Below are 24,349 nucleotides of genomic sequence, written 5' to 3'. Positions count from 1 at the left end.
AAGTAAAAATCGCTAATGTCCACTGGTTTAAAAAGGCTGATAATCACATTCTGAACTAAAACAGCTAATCCTATTGCCGTCTATAACGGCCTGTCATTGGTGCTCCAGCGGTCACGTGACCCGACGTGTGGGAGTGTTTCTCCTATCACTGGCGTCATAGCGCCCTTCTCCAAAATGGCGGAAACCGCACCTGTATATAGCAGGTGATTATGATGATGTATATCCCTGGCTTGGCGCCCTTGACAAAGATGGCGGAATCCATACTTCCGCATATAGCGCTATAGATCGCAGTAACAACTCCCCTTCATCGCGATCACGTGATCGCTCGATGCTTAAGAAAAGACAACAATACAAATCTGACAGTTGTGTCCATAGAATCTATTGGAAAAGAGAAAAAACAGGTTTTATTTAAAGATATACTTTTCTGCAATAACCACACTATCCCCATACCTTAGTGCAGGAAAGAAATGAGACATATGTAAGGAAAATGGTTTCACAGATAGTGCAGGATTACAAGAACCATTTAATCTCGAAGTCAGAGTTTAACCCCTTCGGGATCAGGGTATCAAACTCATAGATCATCTCCATCTCCTTCTTAGCCAGAAGGGTGGAGATGTTTTTCTGTCTCATATTAGTTTTGACCATCTTTAATCCTACAAATTTTTTAATTGCAAGTGTGGAACAATTATGTACTATTCTGAAGTGATTAGATAAGGAGTGCGTTTCCAGGCCTTTCCGTATATTCCTGAGATGCTCTCCCAGACGGACTTTTAATGGCCTGGATGTACGACCTATATAATTGAGGCCACAAGAGCACTCAATCATATAGATGATGTTACTGGTATGGCATGTAATAAATTCTCGTACAGTATGTTCCTTATCATTAATCACAATTTTCTCTACTTTTTTAGTACCATCACTTTTCACCCCCCGGCATCCTAAACAAGTTCCACATCGATGGAAACCCTTAGTTCTAATGTTGCCATCTCTCTGTGGTGGAAGAAAGGCACTCTTAACCAATGCATCCCTCAAATTGGGTGCTTTTCTGTATATAAAAGATGGTTTGGGTGGAAGGGTCTCACCTAACACTGGATCTTTTTTCAGGATATTCCAGTGTCTGTGAATAGATTTTTCTATCTTTTTATGTTGTATATTATATCCCGTTATAAAAGCCCACTCAAATTTATTATTTTTTTGTGGTGGGATTGCTTCTTTTTGTTAAGAGGCTTTCTCTATCAGTTGTTTCTACTTGTGTGATGGCTTTCCTTATAATATATTTCTTATATCCGCATTTCTCAAATTTGTCCACCATCTTATTGGCCTGTAACTGATAGTTCTCATTTTCCGTACAATTGCGTTTCACCCGTTTTAGTTGACCGCTAGGTATTGAGTCCAACCAATTATGGTGATGGCAACTATCATAGTGGATATACGTCCCTGAATCAGTTGGTTTAGAGTATGATCTAGTGCATAATTTGCCATTCTCTACAAATATTGTTAAATCTAAGAAATCAACACTTATCGTACTAATATTGTATGTGAGTTCGATATTCCAATCGTTCACATTAAGTGCTGAACAGAATAGATCCAATGATTCCCTATTACCCTGCCAGATAAACAATATATCGTCTATATATCGTTTCCAAGACACCAGGTTCGCCCCATGCCGATCTTGTGGCCATATGTGCTGTAGCTCCCAGCTGCCCATAAACAAATTGGCATAGCTAGGGGCGAACCTGGTGCCCATAGCTGTCCCCGTCTGTTGAATATAATAGCCGTCACCAAATAAAAAATAATTATTTGATAAAATAAAACGGACACTGTCTTTTATGAATTCCTGCGCTCTACCATCGATATCACTCCTGATAAGGAATTCGGATACCGATTCTATCCCACTGTTGTGATCTATTATAGTGTAGAGGGACTTCACATCTGCAGTCACGAGGAACATCCCATCCTCCCACTGGACCGTGGGTAGGAATTTTAGGACGTCCCCCGTGTCCTGCAGATGTGAGTTATTGGTAAGGACCAAAGGCTGGAGGAAGTAATCAATTAGCTCAGATAAATTCGCAGTTACCGAGTTCACTCCCGATACTATCGGGCGTCCGGGGGGATTGTAAGGATCCTTGTGAACCTTTGGTAACATATAGATCACCGGTATGGTGACATCATCATGTAACAAGAATTTCTCTTCCTTCTCTCCTAAAGTTGCTAGAGACAAAGGGTTTTGGCTTGCACTGACCTAGATCACTACCATAATTCGAACCAACTTTTATGCAATTAAAGAAATATGTATGGAAACATATACTAGTTGGTGGTGCTCCCCAGAGTTATGGATAACCATACATTTGGGAGAGAAAAAAGATAACTCTTTTTTTGGGGGCACTAACTTATGTTATTTAACTTTTGCTTTCATGACATATAAAAGATAATACAAAACCTCAAAAGATGAGAATTATGGGGAGAAGGAATTTGGCTGTTTCGAGGGAAAATTAAACAGTTGGGGAGAGAAAAAGAAAAGGGAAAATAATACTTTATTTTTTATATGTGAGATGTGTTGGGTGTGTGGTGTCCACAAGACCAAGATGTTTACGGGTCAGCACACATTTATTAAAATTGGTGAATGTTTCAGCTTATCTTAGTCAAATTGTCCATTCATGGGGTTCCTTAGAATTCCCTGGACAGTTGATCTATTAGGCTGATTTTTTTGTGTTTTTTTAATGCTCTGTGACTGTGCAATACTCTAATTGCTTACTGGGATATTGTCCCATTTAGCAAAAAATTTTTGTGAAAGTGAAAACATATAACATATTAAGTGATATTAAAATGGCGATGATGTTCTTGTTCGGTGGTGACGGCCACTATGACAAGAGACCCATAAAATTAGCGCCCATGCGTGTAGTCATGCAGTGTGCAAATTAGTCTGAGATGTCAATAATATATGTCAGTCTGAGATATAAATAATGAGAAAGTTAGAAGTGCACCCCTTGGGTCCCAGGTTAAGGGGCCACTGTAAGGGGGCAATAGAAGAAAGAAAACTGGGATCTGCTGTTGGGATTCAGCTCTCGGATCACCCCTGATGGAATACCAGCGCAGGGGATCACTCTCTGGCTGACCGCAATGAGAGTCCCTTAGTAAGAGTAGTGGGATAGTGGTAAGTTATATCCCTTAATGGTTACTCGGACACCGGTTTATAAATTGCTCATACATAGAAATATAAGTGCTCTAATACAAGATATCAATATTGGTCTGAGATGTCAGTCTGAGATGTCAAGTAGTAAGAGAATTAGAAGTGCACCCCTAGGGTCCCAGGTTAAGGGGCCAGTGGTAGGGGGCAGCAGAAGAAAGAAAACTGGGATCTGCTGTTGGGGTTCAGCTCTTGGATCACCCCTGATGGAATACCAGCGCAGGGGATCACTCTCTGGCTGGCCGCATTGAGAGTCCCTTAGCAAGAGTAGCAAGATAGTGATAACAGCACTAATGGATATAGCAGGTACGATCAGTTCTATAGGTATTATAACCTGATTATAAGCAGTTGTACTCTGTTTTATACATCCCACACAGTACCTGTGCTTTTTGCACAATTGCAGTGGTTTTCCAAACCTAGAAAAGCACAGACGGCTGCAAAGTAAGAGCCTGCTAATAGTGCTCTCTCACAATAAAAAAGAAAAGAAAAAAGAAAAAAGAAAAAAGAAAGAAGATACCTTCAGATTTATACGATCACAATAATATCGATTTTTTGATCATTATATCTCTTGATGATTACTCAGACACTTCCATTAAATTGCTCATACATATAGATACAGGCACTCGATACACATTATCCAATTTGGACTCACTCACTCTATAATTTTATGGTCTGTATACCTTTTAGTGCCTCTCACTAAATTTCTTAATAGTCATTTAGACAGAAAATTCAATCAGTCGTATGGAGAGCTTCTGTCACTTAGTATACACCATCCAATTCAGACTTTATGCAATCTATGAGTTTTTTAGACAGTCTGTATCCCTTTAAGAGTCCTGTATTGACTTTTCATTAAATATGCACACTACAAACCCCAATACTCACACTTCTATAATGTATAGGCAATATGCATAGGTTTTAGGTTTGACCAAGGTTTTTATACCTGGTCAGACACCAACGTTTATACATGCAAATATTTGGACATCATGTCCCAAACCACGGCATTTTACTTAGCCTTCTGAAGTGAGTACTGTTGGTGCTTAGATAGCACCTGGGTCCTCTCTGTGGCCGTCCTTCCACCCTGCTGTACGCGCGTTTCGCCGTGTAGGCTTGTTCACCATAGGGGGAAAAGGGGTGGACAAAAATCTAAAAAGATTAGAAAAAAGGACCCCACAAAAAGAAAAAACAGAAAGAAAAACCAACCTAATGTAGCGGTGGCAGACAAAACAAATAACTCCTTAACGAAAGATAATGGAGGGATTAAAATCTTCAATATAAGCACCCATGTGCTAAGTAAAAATGAAGAAAAAGTCCTCGAAAGGGGCTTAAAATATGCCCCTACTATCCCTGTCAATAAATTTTCTACCTTTGTGGACATCCATAAATTTGTCAGAAAATTATGCATCAAAAATTTTTATATGACTAAAGAGACAGTGAGTAATTTGGGCGAGACAGAATTACCTCCTCTGACTCCTTTTAAACCCAAATCAGTGTTCTTTCCAGCACATATGAAAAGTGGTTATATCGAGACATTCTGTGCGATGGTACAGGATGACTTGAAAGACCTCAATAACACCGGGGTAAAATATAACCTTAGCTATAAAGAACGTTTAGCCCTAAAGGATCTCAAAAATAATTCTGAAATCATCATCAAACCCGCCGACAAAGGCGGGGGCGTGGTGATTATGGACAGATCCTGGTATGAAACACTAGTTAAAAACCATCTAGAGGATAGTATAACATATATAAAATTAAAAGTTGACCCTACAGTGAAGATAATGGAGAATTTGAAACAGCTTATTAAACGCTATGTAGAAGATGGCACTTTAGGAGAGAAGGAAGAGAAATTCTTGTTACATGATGATGTCACCATACCGGTGATCTATATGTTACCAAAGGTTCACAAGGATCCTTACAATCCCCCCGGACGCCCGATAGTATCGGGAGTGAACTCGGTAACTGCGAATTTATCTGAGCTAATTGATTACTTCCTCCAGCCTTTGGTCCTTACCAATAACTCACATCTGCAGGACACGGGGGACGTCCTAAAATTCCTACCCACGGTCCAGTGGGAGGATGGGATGTTCCTCGTGACTGCAGATGTGAAGTCCCTCTACACTATAATAGATCACAACAGAGGGATAGAATCGGTATCCGAATTCCTTATCAGGAGTGATATCGATGGTAGAGCGCAGGAATTCATAAAAGACAGTGTCCGTTTTATTTTATCAAATAATTATTTTTTATTTGGTGACGGCTATTATATTCAACAGACGGGGACAGCTATGGGCACCAGGTTCGCCCCTAGCTATGCCAATTTGTTTATGGGCAGCTGGGAGCTACAGCACATATGGCCACAAGATCGGCATGGGGCGAACCTGGTGTCTTGGAAACGATATATAGACGATATATTGTTTATCTGGCAGGGTAATAGGGAATCATTGGATCTATTCTGTTCAGCACTTAATGTGAACGATTGGAATATCGAACTCACATACAATATTAGTACGATAAGTGTTGATTTCTTAGATTTAACAATATTTGTAGAGAATGGCAAATTATGCACTAGATCATACTCTAAACCAACTGATTCAGGGACGTATATCCACTATGATAGTTGCCATCACCATAATTGGTTGGACTCAATACCTAGCGGTCAACTAAAACGGGTGAAACGCAATTGTACTGAAAATGAGAACTATCAGTTACAGGCCAATAAGATGGTGGACAAATTTGAGAAATGCGGCTATAAGAAAGATATTATAAGGAAAGCCATCACACAAGTAGAAACAACTGATAGAGAAAGCCTCTTAACAAAAAGAAGCAATCCCAGCACAAAAAATAATAAATTTGAGTGGGCTTTTATAACGGGATATAATATACAACATAAAAAGATAGAAAAATCTATTCACAGACACTGGAATATCCTGAAAAAAGATCCAGTGTTAGGTGAGACCCTTCCACCCAAACCATCTTTTATATACAGAAAAGCACCCAATTTGAGGGATGCATTGGTTAAGAGTGCCTTTCTTCCACCACAGAGAGATGGCAACATTAGAACTAAGGGTTTCCATCGATGTGGAACTTGTTTAGGATGCCGGGGGGGTGAAAAGTGATGGTACTAAAAAAGTAGAGAAAATTGTGATTAATGATAAGGAACATACTGTACGAGAATTTATTACATGCCATACCAGTAACATCATCTATATGATTGAGTGCTCTTGTGGCCTCAATTATATAGGTCGTACATCCAGGCCATTAAAAGTCCGTCTGGGAGAGCATCTCAGGAATATACGGAAAGGCCTGGAAACGCACTCCTTATCTAATCACTTCAGAATAGTACATAATTGTTCCACACTTGCAATTAAAAAATTTGTAGGATTAAAGATGGTCAAAACTAATATGAGACAGAAAAACATCTCCACCCTTCTGGCTAAGAAGGAGATGATCTATGAGTTTGATACCCTGATCCCGAAGGGGTTAAACTCTGACTTCGAGATTAAATGGTTCTTGTAATCCTGCACTATCTGTGAAACCATTTTCCTTACATATGTCTCATTTCTTTCCTGCACTAAGGTATGGGGATAGTGTGGTTATTGCAGAAAAGTTTATCTTTAAATAAAACCTGTTTTTTCTCTTTTCCAATAGATTCTATGGACACAACTGTCAGATTTGTATTGTTGTCTTTTCTTAAGCATCGAGCGATCACGTGATCGCGATGAAGGGGAGTTGTTACTGCGATCTATAGCGCTATAGAATAGAATAGAATAGAATCAACTTTATTGGCCATGTGTGCTTGCGCACACTAGGAATTTTTTGTGGATTACAGTGCAGCATCAAGCAGGGATGAAATGGGGTGGGGAGACATTACATACATTCCATTGAGACAATTATACACGTTACATTGAGAGCATATTGACATTACTTGCGGGGATTCACATGCCCGCCGAGCTGAACAGCGACTAGGCAGCCATCAGCGGCGCCACTGGTCATTGCAGCAGCCAGGTAGGTAACAATACAAGCAGGGACAGCACAGTTGTCGCACAGGGAACACATACCAGCCGAGCTGCACAGCGCCTAGGCAGCCATCAGCGGCGCCACTGGTCACCGCAGCAGCCGGGTAGGTAACAATAGAAGCAGAGACAGCACAGTTATCACAAGGGAACACATACCTGCCGAGCTGCACAGTGCCTAGGCAGCCATCAGCGGCGCCACTGGTCACCGCAGCAGCCGGGCAGGTAATAACAGAAGCAGAGACAGTACAGTTATCACACAGGGGACACATACCTGCCGAGCTGCACAGTGCCTAGGCAGCCATCAGCGGCGCCACTGGTCACTGCAGCAGCCGGCAGGTAATAATAGAAGCAGAGACAGTACAGTTGTAGCAGGGACAGTACAGTTATCACACATGAGACACGGGATACATATTTGCTGAGCACAGATCCTAGGCAGCCATTTGCGGCGCCATCTTGAAGGCCTCGCCAGGCCATCCTCCTGAAGGGAGAGTCAGTGCAGGCAGCTGCCGGGGGAGGGGGAGAGAGAGAGAGTCCATGAGGCTGGGGGGGCTGAGGCTGGGGGGGCTGGAGGGGGGGGGGAGAGTCAGTGAGGCCAGGAGCCTGGGGCCTGGGACAGACAGTGAGGCCTGTGGCCTAGGCTAGGCCCTCTCTCTGGAGCCATACCTTCTCCCAGGCAGCCAGTTCATCCAGAGATCCATGAGGCTGGACGGGCTTCCCAGTGCATCCTAGGGGTCGCAGCCAGGGTCTGCCTGGAGTCTCTGCCGCAGTGCCGGGATCATCCACTGCAGGCCAGGGTCCTCTTCTGTAGGCCCGGATCCTCCACTGGGGCCGGGACTCCTTCTCTGCTGCGGCGGCTGGATGTAATGTGTGTCACATTTTTGGTTTCCGTCTCTGCTGCGGCAGCTGGGCGTCCCGCTGGCACGAGGGACCGGCAGCAGGGCCTCATGCCGGCGGCATAGTGTAGTTATCTGGGCGCCGTGACTGTGGGCGCCATCCGTCTCCCCCCTCCATGCTCTCCCGCCGGGCAACGCCGCGACCAGCGCCGGGGGAGCACATCGACTCAGCGGTCAGTGCTCTCTCCGTCTCCCCCGTCCCCCCGCCGTCACCCGCACCTTCTCCATGGGCCGGGGATGGGAGCTCCGTGGATGGACACCGGAGCTCTCCTGCATGCGACCATCCCCGGCCCCACCGGAAGTATGGATTCCGCCATCTTTGTCAAGGGCGCCAAGCCAGGGATATACATCATCATAATCACCTGCTATATACAGGTGCGGTTTCCGCCATTTTGGAGAAGGGCGCTATGACGCCAGTGATAGGAGAAACACTCCCACACGTCGGGTCATGTGACCGCTGGAGCACCAATGACAGGCCGTTATAGACGGCAATAGGATCAGCTGTTTTAGTTCAGAATGTGATTATCAGCCTTTTTAAACCAGTGGACATTAGCGATTTTTACTTCAGCCTTGAAAAAGACCACAGTAGTGGTTGAAACGCGTTGGCAGCGATACTACAGCCACAAGAGGAGCTCCATACCTTCTGGGGAGGAAGACATCAGCCAGGAACCTGCTGCAGCGGTCCAGGACTGGTAACTTGAACACCAAGCTGTTCTTTTCCTGAAAAGCTTTGTTGAGAACTGATTCCATCTAGTTCTCCACACTTTTGGGTAATTGCAGACTTTTCACCTACCTCAGGATGTATTTTGATTCCAAGGCTGTTATTTTATGCTTGTTTGAGAACTCTTTTCATTAAGGTTCTCATTTTATTCTGGTAATTGAGCTTTAAGTTGTGCTATCCCAGGAGGGAGCTTGAAGCATCATACTGGATTTTATTGTATTGTATTAAATTGTGTTACGCTATGATCCACTCTCTGTTTTATTTTCATATGAATATGGTATCCATCTGATGAGAACACCATTGTGATTGTTGTACTGGAGGTACCTTCCACAGCGCAGCCGTGAAGAAAAGGGTTGTATAACTCTCTTTTATTTATACATGTAAAGGTGGAGGCGCAGACAACGTTTAGGTGTTAAACCTTTTCTTTCCACGTGTACTCTGTTGGGGTAATTTGGGGATACCCCTTTATCACCATTTACGTATTTGCTGACTCCGCCTGAGGCGCACTGTGTCTATACTACTTTTATCCTATATCTATTGTCTTTTCCCTACTCCGTTTAAGATAACGGTGTGACGACATGTTTACCTATAAAGATCGTAGACGCTCCATTCTAGATAATATCTTCAAGAATGAGGGTGAACATATAGACCTATTAGATGTAAGTCTAGAAAACATAATGAAAAAATTAGAAAACACATTGCTTAAAGAAAACCGGATATGGTGGGAAGTGGCAACACTTGAAAAATATTTGTTCCACCAGATTGTACCTAGAGGCCTAAAAATAAATAAAAAGGCATCCTTTGATTCTTCTACCGAAGAATTTAAAGTAGAATGGGATAGAATTATTACAGACTGTTCTGTTTCTTTAATCAAACTGATTGTCGAAGAGAAACGTAGGGACTTAGAGGACCTTAATGTTGAAATAAAAAAATATAAGGACCTGATAGACCCCTTTTCAGACATGGCAGATTATAAGGAAATGGAAAAAAGAATAGAATGTAATATTAAAAGTAAGGAAAAAATTCTAGTGGATAAAAAAATAAAGAAATTTATTAGGGACAAGAAAGAAAAAGAGAATGAGGTGAACGACGCGAGCCCACTAGATACATCAATGGTCGGCTCCGTATGCTCGGACTTGTCCATTAATACACCTGAGGTTCTGGTGAAAAAGATCAAAAAACGGAAACCCAGGAATAGAGAAAATAATTCCCCACATATTCAATTTAAACATAGGGAATTCGAGAGACCTGAACGAGAACCCTATAGACCCCCTTATAGGAGACAACAGTATAATAATAGAGACTACCGGAAAGACCGTGAGTTTGACCAGAGGCCCCGTAGTTCTAGACATAATAATGACAATTCACAAAGGAGAAACTGGTATCCACCAACTACAAATAGGTACCGCCCGTTAGAAGAAGAAACCCCTAGGGCGCATTTTTTAGACAGGGTGAGAACCCATCCACTAAACAAAGAGCAGAGATACAATTACCGGGGGGGTTAAAAAGAAAACATAGGGGGAAAAGGGGTGGACAAAAATCTAAAAAGATTAGAAAAAAGGACCCCACAAAAAGAATAAACAGAAAGAAAAACCAACCTAATGTAGCGGTGGCAGACAAAACAAATAACTCCTTAACGAAAGATAATGGAGGGATTAAAATCTTCAATATAAGCACCCATGTGCTAAGTAAAAATGAAGAAAAAGTCCTCGAAAGGGGCTTAAAATATGCCCCTACTATCCCTGTCAATAAATTTTCTACCTTTGTGGACATCCATAAATTTGTCAGAAAATTATGCATCAAAAAATTTTATATGACTAAAGAGACAGTGAGTAATTTGGGCAAGACAGAATTACCTCCTCTGACTCCTTTTAAACCCAAATCAGTGTTCTTTCCAGCACATATGAAAAGTGGTTATATCGAGACATTCTGTGCGATGGTACAGGATGACTTGAAAGACCTCAATAACACCGGGGTAAAATATAACCTTAGCTATAAAGAACGTTTAGCCCTAAAGGATCTCAAAAATAATTCTGAAATCATCATCAAACCCGCCGACAAAGGCGGGGGCGTGGTGATTATGGACAGATCCTGGTATGAAACACTAGTTAAAAACCATCTAGAGGATAGTATAACATATAAAAAAATAAAAGTTGACCCTACAGTGAAGATAATGGAGAATTTGAAACAGCTTATTAAACGCTATGTAGAAGATGGCACTTTAGGAGAGAAGGAAGAGAAATTCTTGTTACATGATGATGTCACCATACCGGTGATCTATATGTTACCAAAGGTTCACAAGGATCCTTACAATCCCCCCGGACGCCCGATAGTATCGGGAGTGAACTCGGTAACTGCGAATTTATCTGAGCTAATTGATTACTTCCTCCAGCCTTTGGTCCTTACCAATAACTCACATCTGCAGGACACGGGGGACGTCCTAAAATTCCTACCCACGGTCCAGTGGGAGGATGGGATGTTCCTCGTGACTGCAGATGTGAAGTCCCTCTACACTATAATAGATCACAACAGAGGGATAGAATCGGTATCCGAATTCCTTATCAGGAGTGATATCGATGGTAGAGCGCAGGAATTCATAAAAGACAGTGTCCGTTTTATTTTATCAAATAATTATTTTTTATTTGGTGACGGCTATTATATTCAACAGACGGGGACAGCTATGGGCACCAGGTTCGCCCCTAGCTATGCCAATTTGTTTATGGGCAGCTGGGAGCTACAGCACATATGGCCACAAGATCGGCATGGGGCGAACCTGGTGTCTTGGAAACGATATATAGACGATATATTGTTTATCTGGCAGGGTAATAGGGAATCATTGGATCTATTCTGTTCAGCACTTAATGTGAACGATTGGAATATCGAACTCACATACAATATTAGTACGATAAGTGTTGATTTCTTAGATTTAACAATATTTGTAGAGAATGGCAAATTATGCACTAGATCATACTCTAAACCAACTGATTCAGGGACGTATATCCACTATGATAGTTGCCATCACCATAATTGGTTGGACTCAATACCTAGCGGTCAACTAAAACGGGTGAAACGCAATTGTACTGAAAATGAGAACTATCAGTTACAGGCCAATAAGATGGTGGACAAATTTGAGAAATGCGGATATAAGAAAGATATTATAAGGAAAGCCATCACACAAGTAGAAACAACTGATAGAGAAAGCCTCTTAACAAAAAGAAGCAATCCCACCACAAAAAAATAATAAATTTGAGTGGGCTTTTATAACGGGATATAATATACAACATAAAAAGATAGAAAAATCTATTCACAGACACTGGAATATCCTGAAAAAAGATCCAGTGTTAGGTGAGACCCTTCCACCCAAACCATCTTTTATATACAGAAAAGCACCCAATTTGAGGGATGCATTGGTTAAGAGTGCCTTTCTTCCACCACAGAGAGATGGCAACATTAGAACTAAGGGTTTCCATCGATGTGGAAAAGTGATGGTACTAAAAAAGTAGAGAAAATTGTGATTAATGATAAGGAACATACTGTACGAGAATTTATTACATGCCATACCAGTAACATCATCTATATGATTGAGTGCTCTTGTGGCCTCAATTATATAGGTCGTACATCCAGGCCATTAAAAGTCCGTCTGGGAGAGCATCTCAGGAATATACGGAAAGGCCTGGAAACGCACTCCTTATCTAATCACTTCAGAATAGTACATAATTGTTTCACACTTGCAATTAAAAAATTTGTAGGATTAAAGATGGTCAAAACTAATATGAGACAGAAAAACATCTCCACCCTTCTGGCTAAGAAGGAGATGGAGATGATCTATGAGTTTGATACCCTGATCCCGAAGGGGTTAAACTCTGACTTCGAGATTAAATGGTTCTTGTAATCCTGCACTATCTGTGAAACCATTTTCCTTACATATGTCTCATTTCTTTCCTGCACTAAGGTATGGGGATAGTGTGGTTATTGCAGAAAAGTTTATCTTTAAATAAAACCTGTTTTTTCTCTTTTCCAATAGATTCTATGGACACAACTGTCAGATTTGTATTGTTGTCTTTTCTTAAGCATCGAGCGATCACGTGATCGCGATGAAGGGGAGTTGTTACTGCGATCTATAGCGCTATATGCGGAAGTATGGATTCCGCCATCTTTGTCAAGGGCGCCAAGCCAGGGATATACATCATCATAATCACCTGCTATATACAGGTGCGGTTTCCGCCATTTTGGAGAAGGGCGCTATGACGCCAGTGATAGGAGAAACACTCCCACACGTCGGGTCACGTGACCGCTGGAGCACCAATGACAGGCCGTTATAGACGGCAATAGGATCAGCTGTTTTAGTTCAGAATGTGATTATCAGCCTTTTTAAACCAGTGGACATTAGCGATTTTTACTTCAGCCTTGAAAAAGACCACAGTAGTGGTTGAAACGCGTTGGCAGCGATACTACAGCCACAAGAGGAGCTCCATACCTTCTGGGGAGGAAGACATCAGCCAGGAACCTGCTGCAGCGGTCCAGGACTGGTAACTTGAACACCAAGCTGTTCTTTTCCTGAAAAGCTTTGTTGAGAACTGATTCCATCTAGTTCTCCACACTTTTGGGTAATTGCAGACTTTTCACCTACCTCAGGATGTATTTTGATTCCAAGGCTGTTATTTTATGCTTGTTTGAGAACTCTTTTCATTAAGGTTCTCATTTTATTCTGGTAATTGAGCTTTAAGTTGTGCTATCCCAGGAGGGAGCTTGAAGCATCATACTGGATTTTATTGTATTGTATTAAATTGTGTTACGCTATGATCCACTCTTTGTTTTATTTTCATATGAATATGGTATCCATCTGATGAGAACACCATTGTGATTGTTGTACTGGAGGTACCTTCCACAGCGCAGCTGTGAAGAAAAGGGTTGTATAACTCTCTTTTATTTATACATGTAAAGGTGGAGGCGCAGACAACGTTTAGGTGTTAAACCTTTTCTTTCCACGTGTACTCTGTTGGGGTAATTTGGGGATACCCCTTTATCACCACTTACGTATTTGCTGACTCCGCCTGAGGCGCACTGTGTCTATACTACTTTTATCCTACATCACTCTGCCTGTCCAGCAATTGCACTAAGGCATTAACTGACCTGCCCAGGGCACTGGCCCATGCAGACTCCGATTGCTCTACCCTCTGGGGTTCACTGCCCATGGGTCTCACAGCAGCGCAAGTAATACACAAGCCCCCCTTGGCCATCTGCTCAGGGACAAATTTCAGTGTACAAACACTGCAAGCCCTCAATGCATTAAGGGCTCCCTCCCCCAAAGCCACAGACTGTTGCTCAGACATGATGTAAAAGCAACACAGTCACAGCGCACAATGTACAGGCGTTTTATACAGAGCCAATGTACTACCGTCACTTATCTGTCTGAAGCTTTCAAAGTGGGGAAAATGATGCCCAGGAAATCCAATCACTCTGCCAGGATCTGTCAGCCAGCTCAGGTCCGCTGCAAGCGTTCCGAATGGCGCCAAAACAGAGTGAGGGAAGAGACCAAGTCCCTGCTGCTGCGGGGTCCGTGGCTTTTGGCGCCAACCACCCCCAGACAGCCACTCCCACTGCAGGATCTCCAAGTTCCAGTGTCTCCCCCTCTGCCTGGGACCACTTGGAACATGCCTGTAACACACTGCTGTCCTCTCATATAGGAGCTCAGTGTGTAAGCTCCGCAGAAAATGGCCGCCGCCATCACGGAGCGCCTGTCCCCCATGATCCCCACCGAGCGTGAAGCCGGTTTCAGAGCGCTCTGGAGCCAAGGCAGCTTCTTAATAGAAGCTGTAAGCGCTGCACAGGGAGACCAGTCAGTGTCTCCCCTGTGCACAGTGAGCTGACAGGATGCGCTTCTGTCAGCTCCTGCTGCGCGCTGTCAGTGTGAGGATTCAGTGTGAGAATCCTCACACTGTGCCTACCTAGCTAGTGTAAAAGTTAATAAAATAAAAAAAACTCCTAACTAACTCTAATCCTTCGGCTGCTCCAGCAGCCCTTTAGAATAGCACCCACTCCAGTGGGCACCTAACACGAACTGAAGAGTCTGGGATGAAGAAGGGAGGAGCCTACCCTCCAAAAGCTTTAGGATAGGTGCCTGGCTCCTACGGACCCTCCTACATCCCAATGTTGAGCTGTGTCACCAGGACCATTGAAAGAGAAAGATGCCCATTTAACAAGGATAGTGACGATTAATTTCATTTAAATTCACTTTTGTTCAGTAAATTCTGCCACTGGAAGCCTAGCCTCATGCGCTATAGGAATGGCTGGCAAATCAGTAAGTGTATTTTGCTGCCAGCAAGAATTACCAGAGAGCTGGACATTGCTTAGCTGTATCAGCATAATTTTATTGATACAATGGTCCGAACAAGATTTTTTTTCAAGGCATTGTCGGACCATATTGACTCCCAAAAACCCTCATAAAAATCACTGATACCTGCAGATTTAAGTGTTCCTACATTATTTATATTATATTATTATAGTAATCAGCTGTTTTAGTAATTAGGTGAAGTCAAAAATACATTCTTGACATCTAGTAAATAATACCTGTACCTGTACTCTTTGTATTGCCTTTGAAAGTACAGGTTGAGTATCCCTTATCCAAACTTCTTCTGGTCCCGAGCATTTTTGATAACGCATTATTCCAGCTTTTGGAATATTTTTAGATTTGAAAGAGGTACCTTGCATTTATGATGTAGAAGCACATCCAACACATGAAATACACAGATATATTTTATTTGTGCATTAAATAAGGTTTTAAAAAAATGAAACAAAGTTTGTGTCCTATCTCAGGCACTGAATTTGAATGTCAAGCAATCATGTCCCTGCACATATTTACTGCAGATCTACCCAGAAGGTTTTCAGCAAAAAGGAAACAAGAGAAAGTACATTTTGGAGAACATGGTTTTCGGAATAATTTGGATACCGGATATTTGTATAAGGGATACTCAACCTGTATAATGTTAAACTGTTATATTTACTAAATAGACAACTTTCAAACAGAGGGCATGTCATGAATGAAGCTACACATGTTTGTGAAGGGTGATTCACTTACCCGGGGATTTTATGAGAAGCTCCATTTGTTGAGGTCCCAGTAGCAACATTCCCTAGTCTATCGATCGCAATCATTCCTAACAGAGGGGGGAGAAAACGTAATTATGTATTGTTCATTCTAGTGACCGTTAAAGTGGGTATGGGTCATTGGGTCGACCAACCAGATTTTTTCACTTTTTATGCCCGGAATGTCAACATGGACACAAAGGTCACAAAAAGTGAAAAACCTATGTTGACCTTTTGACTGTCGACCTAGCCACTGTCAACCTAATGCTTGTGTCAAGCTACTTGAGGTGTCAACCTAAGCCATGACTACCTTCAGTGGTCGACCCAATACAAGTAGACCTTTGGTTTGTCGAGCCAACGACCGTATACCGTTAAAGCAGATAGTAGGACCTTGAACTTTTGTATCAAAAGACGTGTTTACCGATAGTATCGTGGCTGTGCAAATCTACATTTTTCTGTGGAGGGGATTGTTTTCCATCTTGTCCTCGAACAGGTTTATAAGGACCACAGGACTTTGCAGGATCTGGAGTGACATTCTGTAAATCATATATAGCAATGTAGTAACGATTTTGCCTATTTATTGCACATACATACATACTGCCACACTACCTAAAGTAAGAGATGTATACAAACTTTAGCTGTGTTTTCAGAAAGCAAAGCACTGACCTGAGATGTTGCACATGAAAACATTTGGTTGGTTATTACTATATCAAAATAAGTTATTAGTAAAGATATGTCCTCATACCGTACTTCTAGCCGAAGTACGATAGTCTGGTGCAAGCAAGCCATGCCAAGCAGTGCAGCAACTTTCTCACTCAAATATGCGTCTTGGTCGCAATCAGAACGGACAAAACAGCTTCACAAAATTGCTCTGGTTGGTTTAAAAATGTGACTGATTCTGAATATATGATAAATAAACCAATGTGATAAAGAAAAATGGCTACTGCATCATATACAGATTCATACTCATTTACACACAGACATACAAGGGACTCCGATTAACTGAAACATAGCAGTCTCATGAAGTGGTTTATTCGCACCACATTGTGATTAAGATAGATGAAAAACAAAATACAGATAACACAAGGAGCACAAGGTGAGGCGCACAGGATCTGATGCGCCAAAAATGGGTGTGACACGATTGTAGCAATAGAGTATGACGACACATCTGTATACCACAAAGCACAACCACTGACTGACATTTTATTATCCATCCATATGACTTTTGCAGTGGAGAATTTAGAGAAATTCAGTGTTCTCCCCAGATGGTATTATGCAGAGGGAGAGAGGTGTGTTGCTGTAAGGGAAGGGAATTGGGATGGTTGGGAGTTCAGACTGAGCCCTACGAGCGCAGATAAGCCGCAGTCTATTGTACACCCTTCAATTTCTATCATCTGGCATCTCACTGTTTGCTGGGCAAAGTAAAGGAGAAGGCTTGGAATAGAGTGGGCCGAAGTTGAGGTGGAGGTGATGGCTAACATCCTCCTTTTGGCAGGGATGGTCGGTGTCCTCCTTCTGGCAGGGACAGTTCAGTACAGTGAGCTGTACTGTAACACTGTTGAGTAAGGAAATCAACTAAGGAGAGGATGGGGAAACACTACAAAGTGACTTAAATAAACTGGAAATGTGGGGGGGAAAGGTGGAAAATGCAGTTTAACGTTGAAAAATGTAAAATAATTAATTATGGGAACAAAAATGAACAAGCTACTTACAGGCTAAATGGAGTTATTACAGGGAATTCTGCTGCAGAGAAGGACTTGGGGGTCATCATAGATATAGAAATTTTGGGTAATAGTGAACACTGCTCAAGTGCAGCAGCAAAAGCAAACCGGACACTGGCATGCATTTGAAAGGGGTATGGATTCAAGGGATGCCAATGTGATAGTGCCTATTTACAAGGCATTGGTGAGACCACACTTGGAGTATTGTGTTCAGTACTGGGCACCGCACCTTAAAAAGGACATACCGTATTTTTCGCTCTATAAGACGCACCTGACCATAAGACGCACCTAGTTTTAGGGGAGGAAAACGGGGAAAAAAAATATTTTGAACCTAATAGTATAATTCCCGCTACTATTCTTATCATACCATATTTATATGGTGCCATAAGGCATCCACAGTGCCCAATTACAGAGTACAGAAACAGAAAAGCAAAACAGTGACTGACAGCTGAATACAATAGAGGACAAGCACAACGTACACAAATAACCTTTATTGCTTATCCAATGGTTCCATTACTTCCATTACAGACACGTCACCAGCTGCTGATGTCAGGCATAATCCAGGACTGCTCACTGCTATGGAACACACACACACACGTGTGCACATGTAAACAAGCCGCTGGGAATAGCAAAGCTATACTGGTGACATGTGATAGTAAATGAAATATACGGTAATCATCTCAGCCAACAGTGCACTGAGTACAATGCTATGGGAGCCTACTGTATGTCTGCATACACAGCAGTAGCTGTGGGAAGGCAGCCATACCCTGTGCTGGCTGATACATCACTATACATAGGATACAGCATAGGGGAGACATGCATCAGACAAACAGAGTGCTCTTATCCTCCAGTGGCTCATCCTGTGCTCTGTTGGACATGGTGCTCTATGTGCAGCAGCTAAATATTTTTTTTTTTAAGTGAGCCATGAAAGTCTGGGGTCACTATGGCTGCAGCCACATTGTGCAGTGAGGAGCAGAGAGAGCTCACAGCGCTGATGTGCTGCTGCCCGTCGGTGTGTGGCCGATGGGAAGCCCGCCACTGGATGGAGGAAGGGGGCCAACTGTGCAGCCTCTTACCCCCGGGACGTCTGGAGCTCAGGGAACCGCTCCACTTTGGCGCTCCCTCCCGCTGCAGGCTCTGGCGACGCTGACTGCCTCTTGTCTCAGTGCGGCTGATGATGTCCCGGGACATCTGGAGCTCAGGGAACCGCTCCACTTTGGTGCTCCCTCCTGCTGCAGGCATCCTGATACACTCAGCGGGCTCCCATTGGCCAGCTGGGAGGTTACACTTCCTGTGCGCTGTCTGCCTAGAGCTGGCAGCTGGCTGCTGTGTCATATATTAATTGCCATCTGTCGCAGGGACCCCGCAAAACGAAATTCCATTCATCAAATAAACCCCTCAGCAGCTGCATGATCCCCACTGCCCGGACCGGCAGCTGCAGTTTTTTGGAAAAATTTGTTTCCGATATTCGCTCCATAAGACGCACCCTTTCCCCCCCCACTTTTTTGGGGAAAAAAGTGCGTCTTATGGTGCGAAAAATACGGTAAATGAATTGGAACAGGTACATAGAAGGGTGACTAAGCTAGTAAAAGGTCTTGAATCACCAGACTACAAAGATAGGTTAACCAAGCTGAGTATGTTTTCACTGGAGAAACGGAGGTTGAGAGGTGATATGACTAGCTTGTTCAAATACAGGATTGGGAATCATATGATTTCATAGGACATCCGGGCATGTACTGAGGCTCGAGGAAAAGAAATTCCGTACTGAATTAAGAAGAGGATTCTTCACCATTAGAGCAGTATAATTCTGGAACTCATTGCCGGAGGGGGTGGTTACAGTAACTACTGTTAATGAATTTAAATCAAAACTGGATAAATTTTTTGCCAGTAAGGGAATCCTATAGATGTGACTTACTCAAGTCAGTAGTTACAAGTTAGGTAGGTTAAACTCGATGGACTAACGTCTTTTTCCAGCCTTAATTACTATGTTACTATGTTACTGCTGCACTGCTCTGATGTTTCTGTCAGTGCTGCACAATTCTTGGCTTTATCAGTGCCAGGCAGCAGGGAAATTTTGCTGGGCGGACTGCCCGAGAAATATAGTGTGGGGATAATGCTGTAAATCTGTAACTAGTCCTGATAATTTGTGATTATTATGTGATAGACAACGTTAAGGTGAGAATGAGAATGAAATCAAGCAGGACGTGTAAGACTTAAAATAGTTTGTGTTGTTGTTGGAGGACTCCTCTCTTACCCACTATAAGAGTGGTCCTATTATGCTCCTATTAATCTTATGTTGGAAGATTGTGGAGACCCATACAGTACCTCTCATAGCCCTGTTCAATTTTGCCAAGAACCTGGATCAGAAAAAGCTTAGACCTATCGGGTGTTTCTAAACCAGTTGAAAGTGCTCAAGTCCTTATACTGAGTGGTCTTCCAACCAGAATTTATGGCACATCTGTTTAGCGGTGTAAACACATATGGCATAATATAGACTCAAAGTCAAGTGTTTTTTTCTTTGTATACTATTCCTGTATAGAACTATAGGTATATAAAATGTTTGGTTTTTCTATATTGTTCATCCTATAAAATGAAGGTGAATTTTATTCTATGCAAACGAGTCTAACGCTTGGGATGTTTAATTTAAGTTATCAGTTGATTTTGTTGCCTATGGTCTACACTATTAAATTCTGACTTGAAAGGCCCATACACACTGGGAGATTTTGAGCTGAAAGCAGCTCAGTTTTGTCGTTTGTGCTTCTTTCAGCTCAAAAGCCGCCCAGTGTGTACGGGCCAGCAATGAGTAGCGTGCACTGATGTACACTCCCACATCATCACTGGCGGTCGCCGGTCATCTGCTGGTATTACCATCAGATCAGCGACAGGGTGGATGTCTTTCCATAGCGTCCTGCTACAAAAAGTCATCCACCACTGGGAAAATAGCTCAGAAGTGTGGAAAAAAAAAAATAAAAAAAAATAATAATAAAAAAAAAAAAAAATCGATCAGTGTGTATGCTCTGAGCAATTTTCGGCCCAGCAAATTTCCCCATCACTGTTGTCCACACACACTGGGCAAAATCGCCCAGTGTGTACAGACTGTTACAATAACAATTTATTCAGATACCAAATTTACTCAGTTCTTGTCATACTGTAACAAAATCTAAAAAAAACCTGCTATTAAAACCCAAAGCATTTCATGAAGAGATGTTAGCATTGTGTATACAAAATAAGTAAAGCTTGTTCTCTCATCTAATATGTTATAGTCAGAACACAGTTATTTCATGTAAACAAATATAACGTATTGTATGACTGATACATACCTTCCGAAAGTTTGGTTGACAGTTCTGATAGAGCCATTTTGTATAAATGGCGAATGATCGGTTGCTGGTTAAGTCTTCACATGCAAAACCCATACTCTCAGCAAATAAGGATGCTAAAAATGGATACATTTTATAAGTTACAATCTGAATTAAATTGTTATGATCCTGCTTTTTTTTCCCTGCTGCCTCAAACAAGCCCTTTACAGATTACACTTCGTAAAGTTAAATTGAAACATTTAAAACTGCAAGACAGAACTTTATTGAGCTATAAAAATGTGTCTTCTGAACGCAATTCAAACCTTTTTCAATTTCATAACAATCGGGCAGATTCCATTCTGTGGAGTGAAATTGCTGCTCTACATTTCCTAGTATTACTGTTGCAAATATCACTGAACTTACAAGAACAGTCTCAATAGGTTCTGGTATAATTGAAGTTGCTTTCCTTGCATTATTTCCATAATAAATTTGCATGTGTCCAAGAAAACGTTAAAGTGGCAGTAAAGTTAGGAAAGAAAAATTGATATGTTGTGCAACAGGATCAAATGTTCTACTCTGAGCTCTATGACTCTGCTCTCTGCTTATTTTCCCCATGTAAAATAATAATTCACAAGCTATCCAATTGCAGATGCCCATGTTCCTATGAAATATCAACCCACATGATAAATCATAAATTTAATATAATAAAATGGCTTGTAGCTACAAAATATGTTACAAAAAACGTTTATCTACTTTACATTTTACTTTATAAATGCAGGCGTCCCCCCCCCCCCAGCCTTTGCAGCACTGTGTGCTGGTAGGGGGAGTGCGCTTGGTGGGGCAGCATTTACCTGCTCGTTGGCCTCCGAACACTCGCAGCCTCCCGAGCAGGTCTGTAACAAGCCCCAGTCTGAAATTGAGGAATACTGCTTTCACATTGCAGAAACGGGTATTGACCCTGTATTCTTAAATGGGACTTTAAAACGGGTCTGAACCTTAAGACCTTTCACATTGCAGGTGAAAACCGTTTTAAAAAGCATTTAATACCATTCACACATTCAACCCGTTTAACCCCCAAGGGACACGTTTCAAGCCATAGAAATAGAGCCATTTACACTGCCTAAAAAACGTCTCTGAAACGTGTAGGACTCTGCTTTTTAAACGTGTTGAAATACCGGTTAACTTTAACCGGAAAATCAACTCTGGCACGTTCACACTGGAGCCTTAAATGTTTTAAAATGGAAAAAAAACGGCAATATACCGTTTTAAAAGTGCAGTGTGAAAGGGGTAGAAGATGCTCCAAATGATGGTCTCCTCCACTACCTCCTTTTGCTAAATGTCAGTGAAGCATTCAAAAGTTATGGAGCCATTTCGGCTGCCTGTAAATATGTTTGGTAGCAAACAGGAAAGGGCGCGTGGACATGAATAGGTGCAAATAGACCAGGCCTGGCCAACCTGTGGCTCTCCAGATGTTTTGAAACTACACATCCCAGCATGCTTTGCCACAGTTCTAGCATTCCATAATAGCAAAACTGTGGCAGTACATGCTGGGACTTGTGGTTTCACAACAGCTGGAGAGCCACAGGTTGGCCAGGCCTGAAATAGACAATACAAAGTTCAACTTACCCACAGTGTACCCAATCTACTCCCCCAAATCCAGGAAATCATACAATGATGAAGTGTGGATATCCTACTTGCACAGATCAGTGCAGTTTGTAAAAAAGGCCTGCCTATGTTGTATGTATTCAAGGTACAACCAAACTAAATGCAAACAGCACTAATTTATACTAGTAGTAGCATTTGTTCCAAGTGAAGCTTGGAGCTAGACTTTAGCATTAGGTAAAAATGGTAAAGCAATATGCTCATCTACATTTTTTCCACACTGATCACATAATAGAACTTTAAGTGCCTGCTAGTAATGATAACTTTACGTTTTCTATTACATTTTCCTGCACATTATGGGGTAAATTTACTAAGATGGGAGTTCTATTGAAGAAGGGATGTTGCCCATAGCGACCAATCAGATTCTACTCATTTATTTAGCACTGTCAACATCCCATCTTTTACAGAACTCCCATCTTAGTAAATTTACCCCTACATCTTTAACTGTAAAATCACAGAATTGTCGTGCATGGTCCATAACCTTACCTTTTTATATTATCTTTTAAGATCTTTTTACATTTAAGAGAAAGTAGCCAACAAGAACAATAAAATACTCTCATTCATTCTATTCTCATTGGCATCACGAACAGTGTAATGGTTAGCATTACTGCCTCACAGCACTGAAGTCATGGGTTCAATTCTGAAACTGTGGCCATCCAGCACATCCCAGCATGCCTTGCCATAGTTTTAGCACTCCCTAATAGCAAAACTGTGGCAAGGCATGATGGGAGTTGTAGTTTCACAACAGCTGGAGGGCTATAGTTTGTACATGCCTGGTGTAATCGTTAGGTCTTCATTATCGCCATATGATAGAGTTTATTCTATCGTCATTTTTCTTTTTTTTTTTTCAAATATGGTGAAGGTAGCCACCCGGGCAAAATTATGTATTTGTACGACTACCCAATGTCCCCAAACCTGAATCCACTCTACTGCACACAACATTCTCTTTAGTATATAGACGGTTATTTAGACCGGATTGTTGCCCTGCAATCAGATAGCCGCTGCCCCAGCAGAGTGAAAACCCGCCCTGTGCAAAGCTACGAATGGCTTGCGAAAATCACGCCAATCGGCGATTAGCTAGCATATTTACAACTCACTCACCATTACCCTCCTTGAAAACGCTTAGGTATGCCTGCATTTTTCCTGACACTCCCAGAAAATGCCTGGTTACCTCGAATGGCTTGCTATCACAAATGCATGTGCGCTACGATCCATAAAGGCTATTGATAATAGTCAGTATTGAAAAATCGCAGGGCTGAGATCAGGTTTGAATAACCCCCATAACTGTGCCCAGTGCAAACTGCTCGACAGCATAAACTGACAGCTTCACATGACAATACATCAAGATAATACCTAGATAAAAAAAAGAATTGAAAATAATAGTGACGTACCTGATTCTCCAACTAGAAAGGTGTGCTTTGTGTGCTCCATGACCGCTCTTGCCACGCCAATGGCATTTTTTACTCTTCTAAGGTTAGCGACAGCACCGACTTCCATTGTGTTCCTGAAATATACATAAACATATTCAAGATTAAGTGCATTTACATTATTCACGAGAAGGTTTATAATATTTTTATATAGTTTATTGGCCTCATCTAAAGAGACTTGACATTTATAGGCATTTAAGCATCATTTAAAGTTGTACATTCTAGAAGTATATTTTGCACTGGTATCCTAGTATTGTACCAAAATCCACCGAGTACTCTACATCCGCCGTCATATCCGGATATCAGCCAGAGTCCAACATTGGAAGTCTTCCTCCCTTCCCCTATT

The 24,349-nt window shown here is 42.0% G+C and overlaps 1 protein-coding gene across 1 annotated transcript in view; it reads right to left on the bottom strand.

Moving 5' to 3' along the window:
* Positions 1-24,349, bottom strand: part of AGA (aspartylglucosaminidase) — a 43,187-nt gene that overhangs the window by 11,995 nt on the left and 6,843 nt on the right. Inside the window, exons 3-6 of the mRNA XM_083170771.1 lie at positions 23,968-24,080; positions 20,939-21,051; positions 16,319-16,433; positions 15,893-15,968 (exon numbers count right to left, since the gene is read on the bottom strand). Of these exons, the coding sequence (XP_083026897.1) occupies positions 15,893-15,968; positions 16,319-16,433; positions 20,939-21,051; positions 23,968-24,080 (417 nt within the window). The remainder of the gene's footprint in view (positions 1-15,892; positions 15,969-16,318; positions 16,434-20,938; positions 21,052-23,967; positions 24,081-24,349) is intronic.

Source organism: Crinia signifera, chromosome 1, assembly GCF_055691185.1.
Source record: "Crinia signifera chromosome 1, ASM5569118v1, whole genome shotgun sequence".
NCBI lineage: Eukaryota > Metazoa > Chordata > Amphibia > Anura > Myobatrachidae > Crinia > Crinia signifera.
This window is presented reverse-complemented; position numbering and strand designations above follow the sequence as displayed.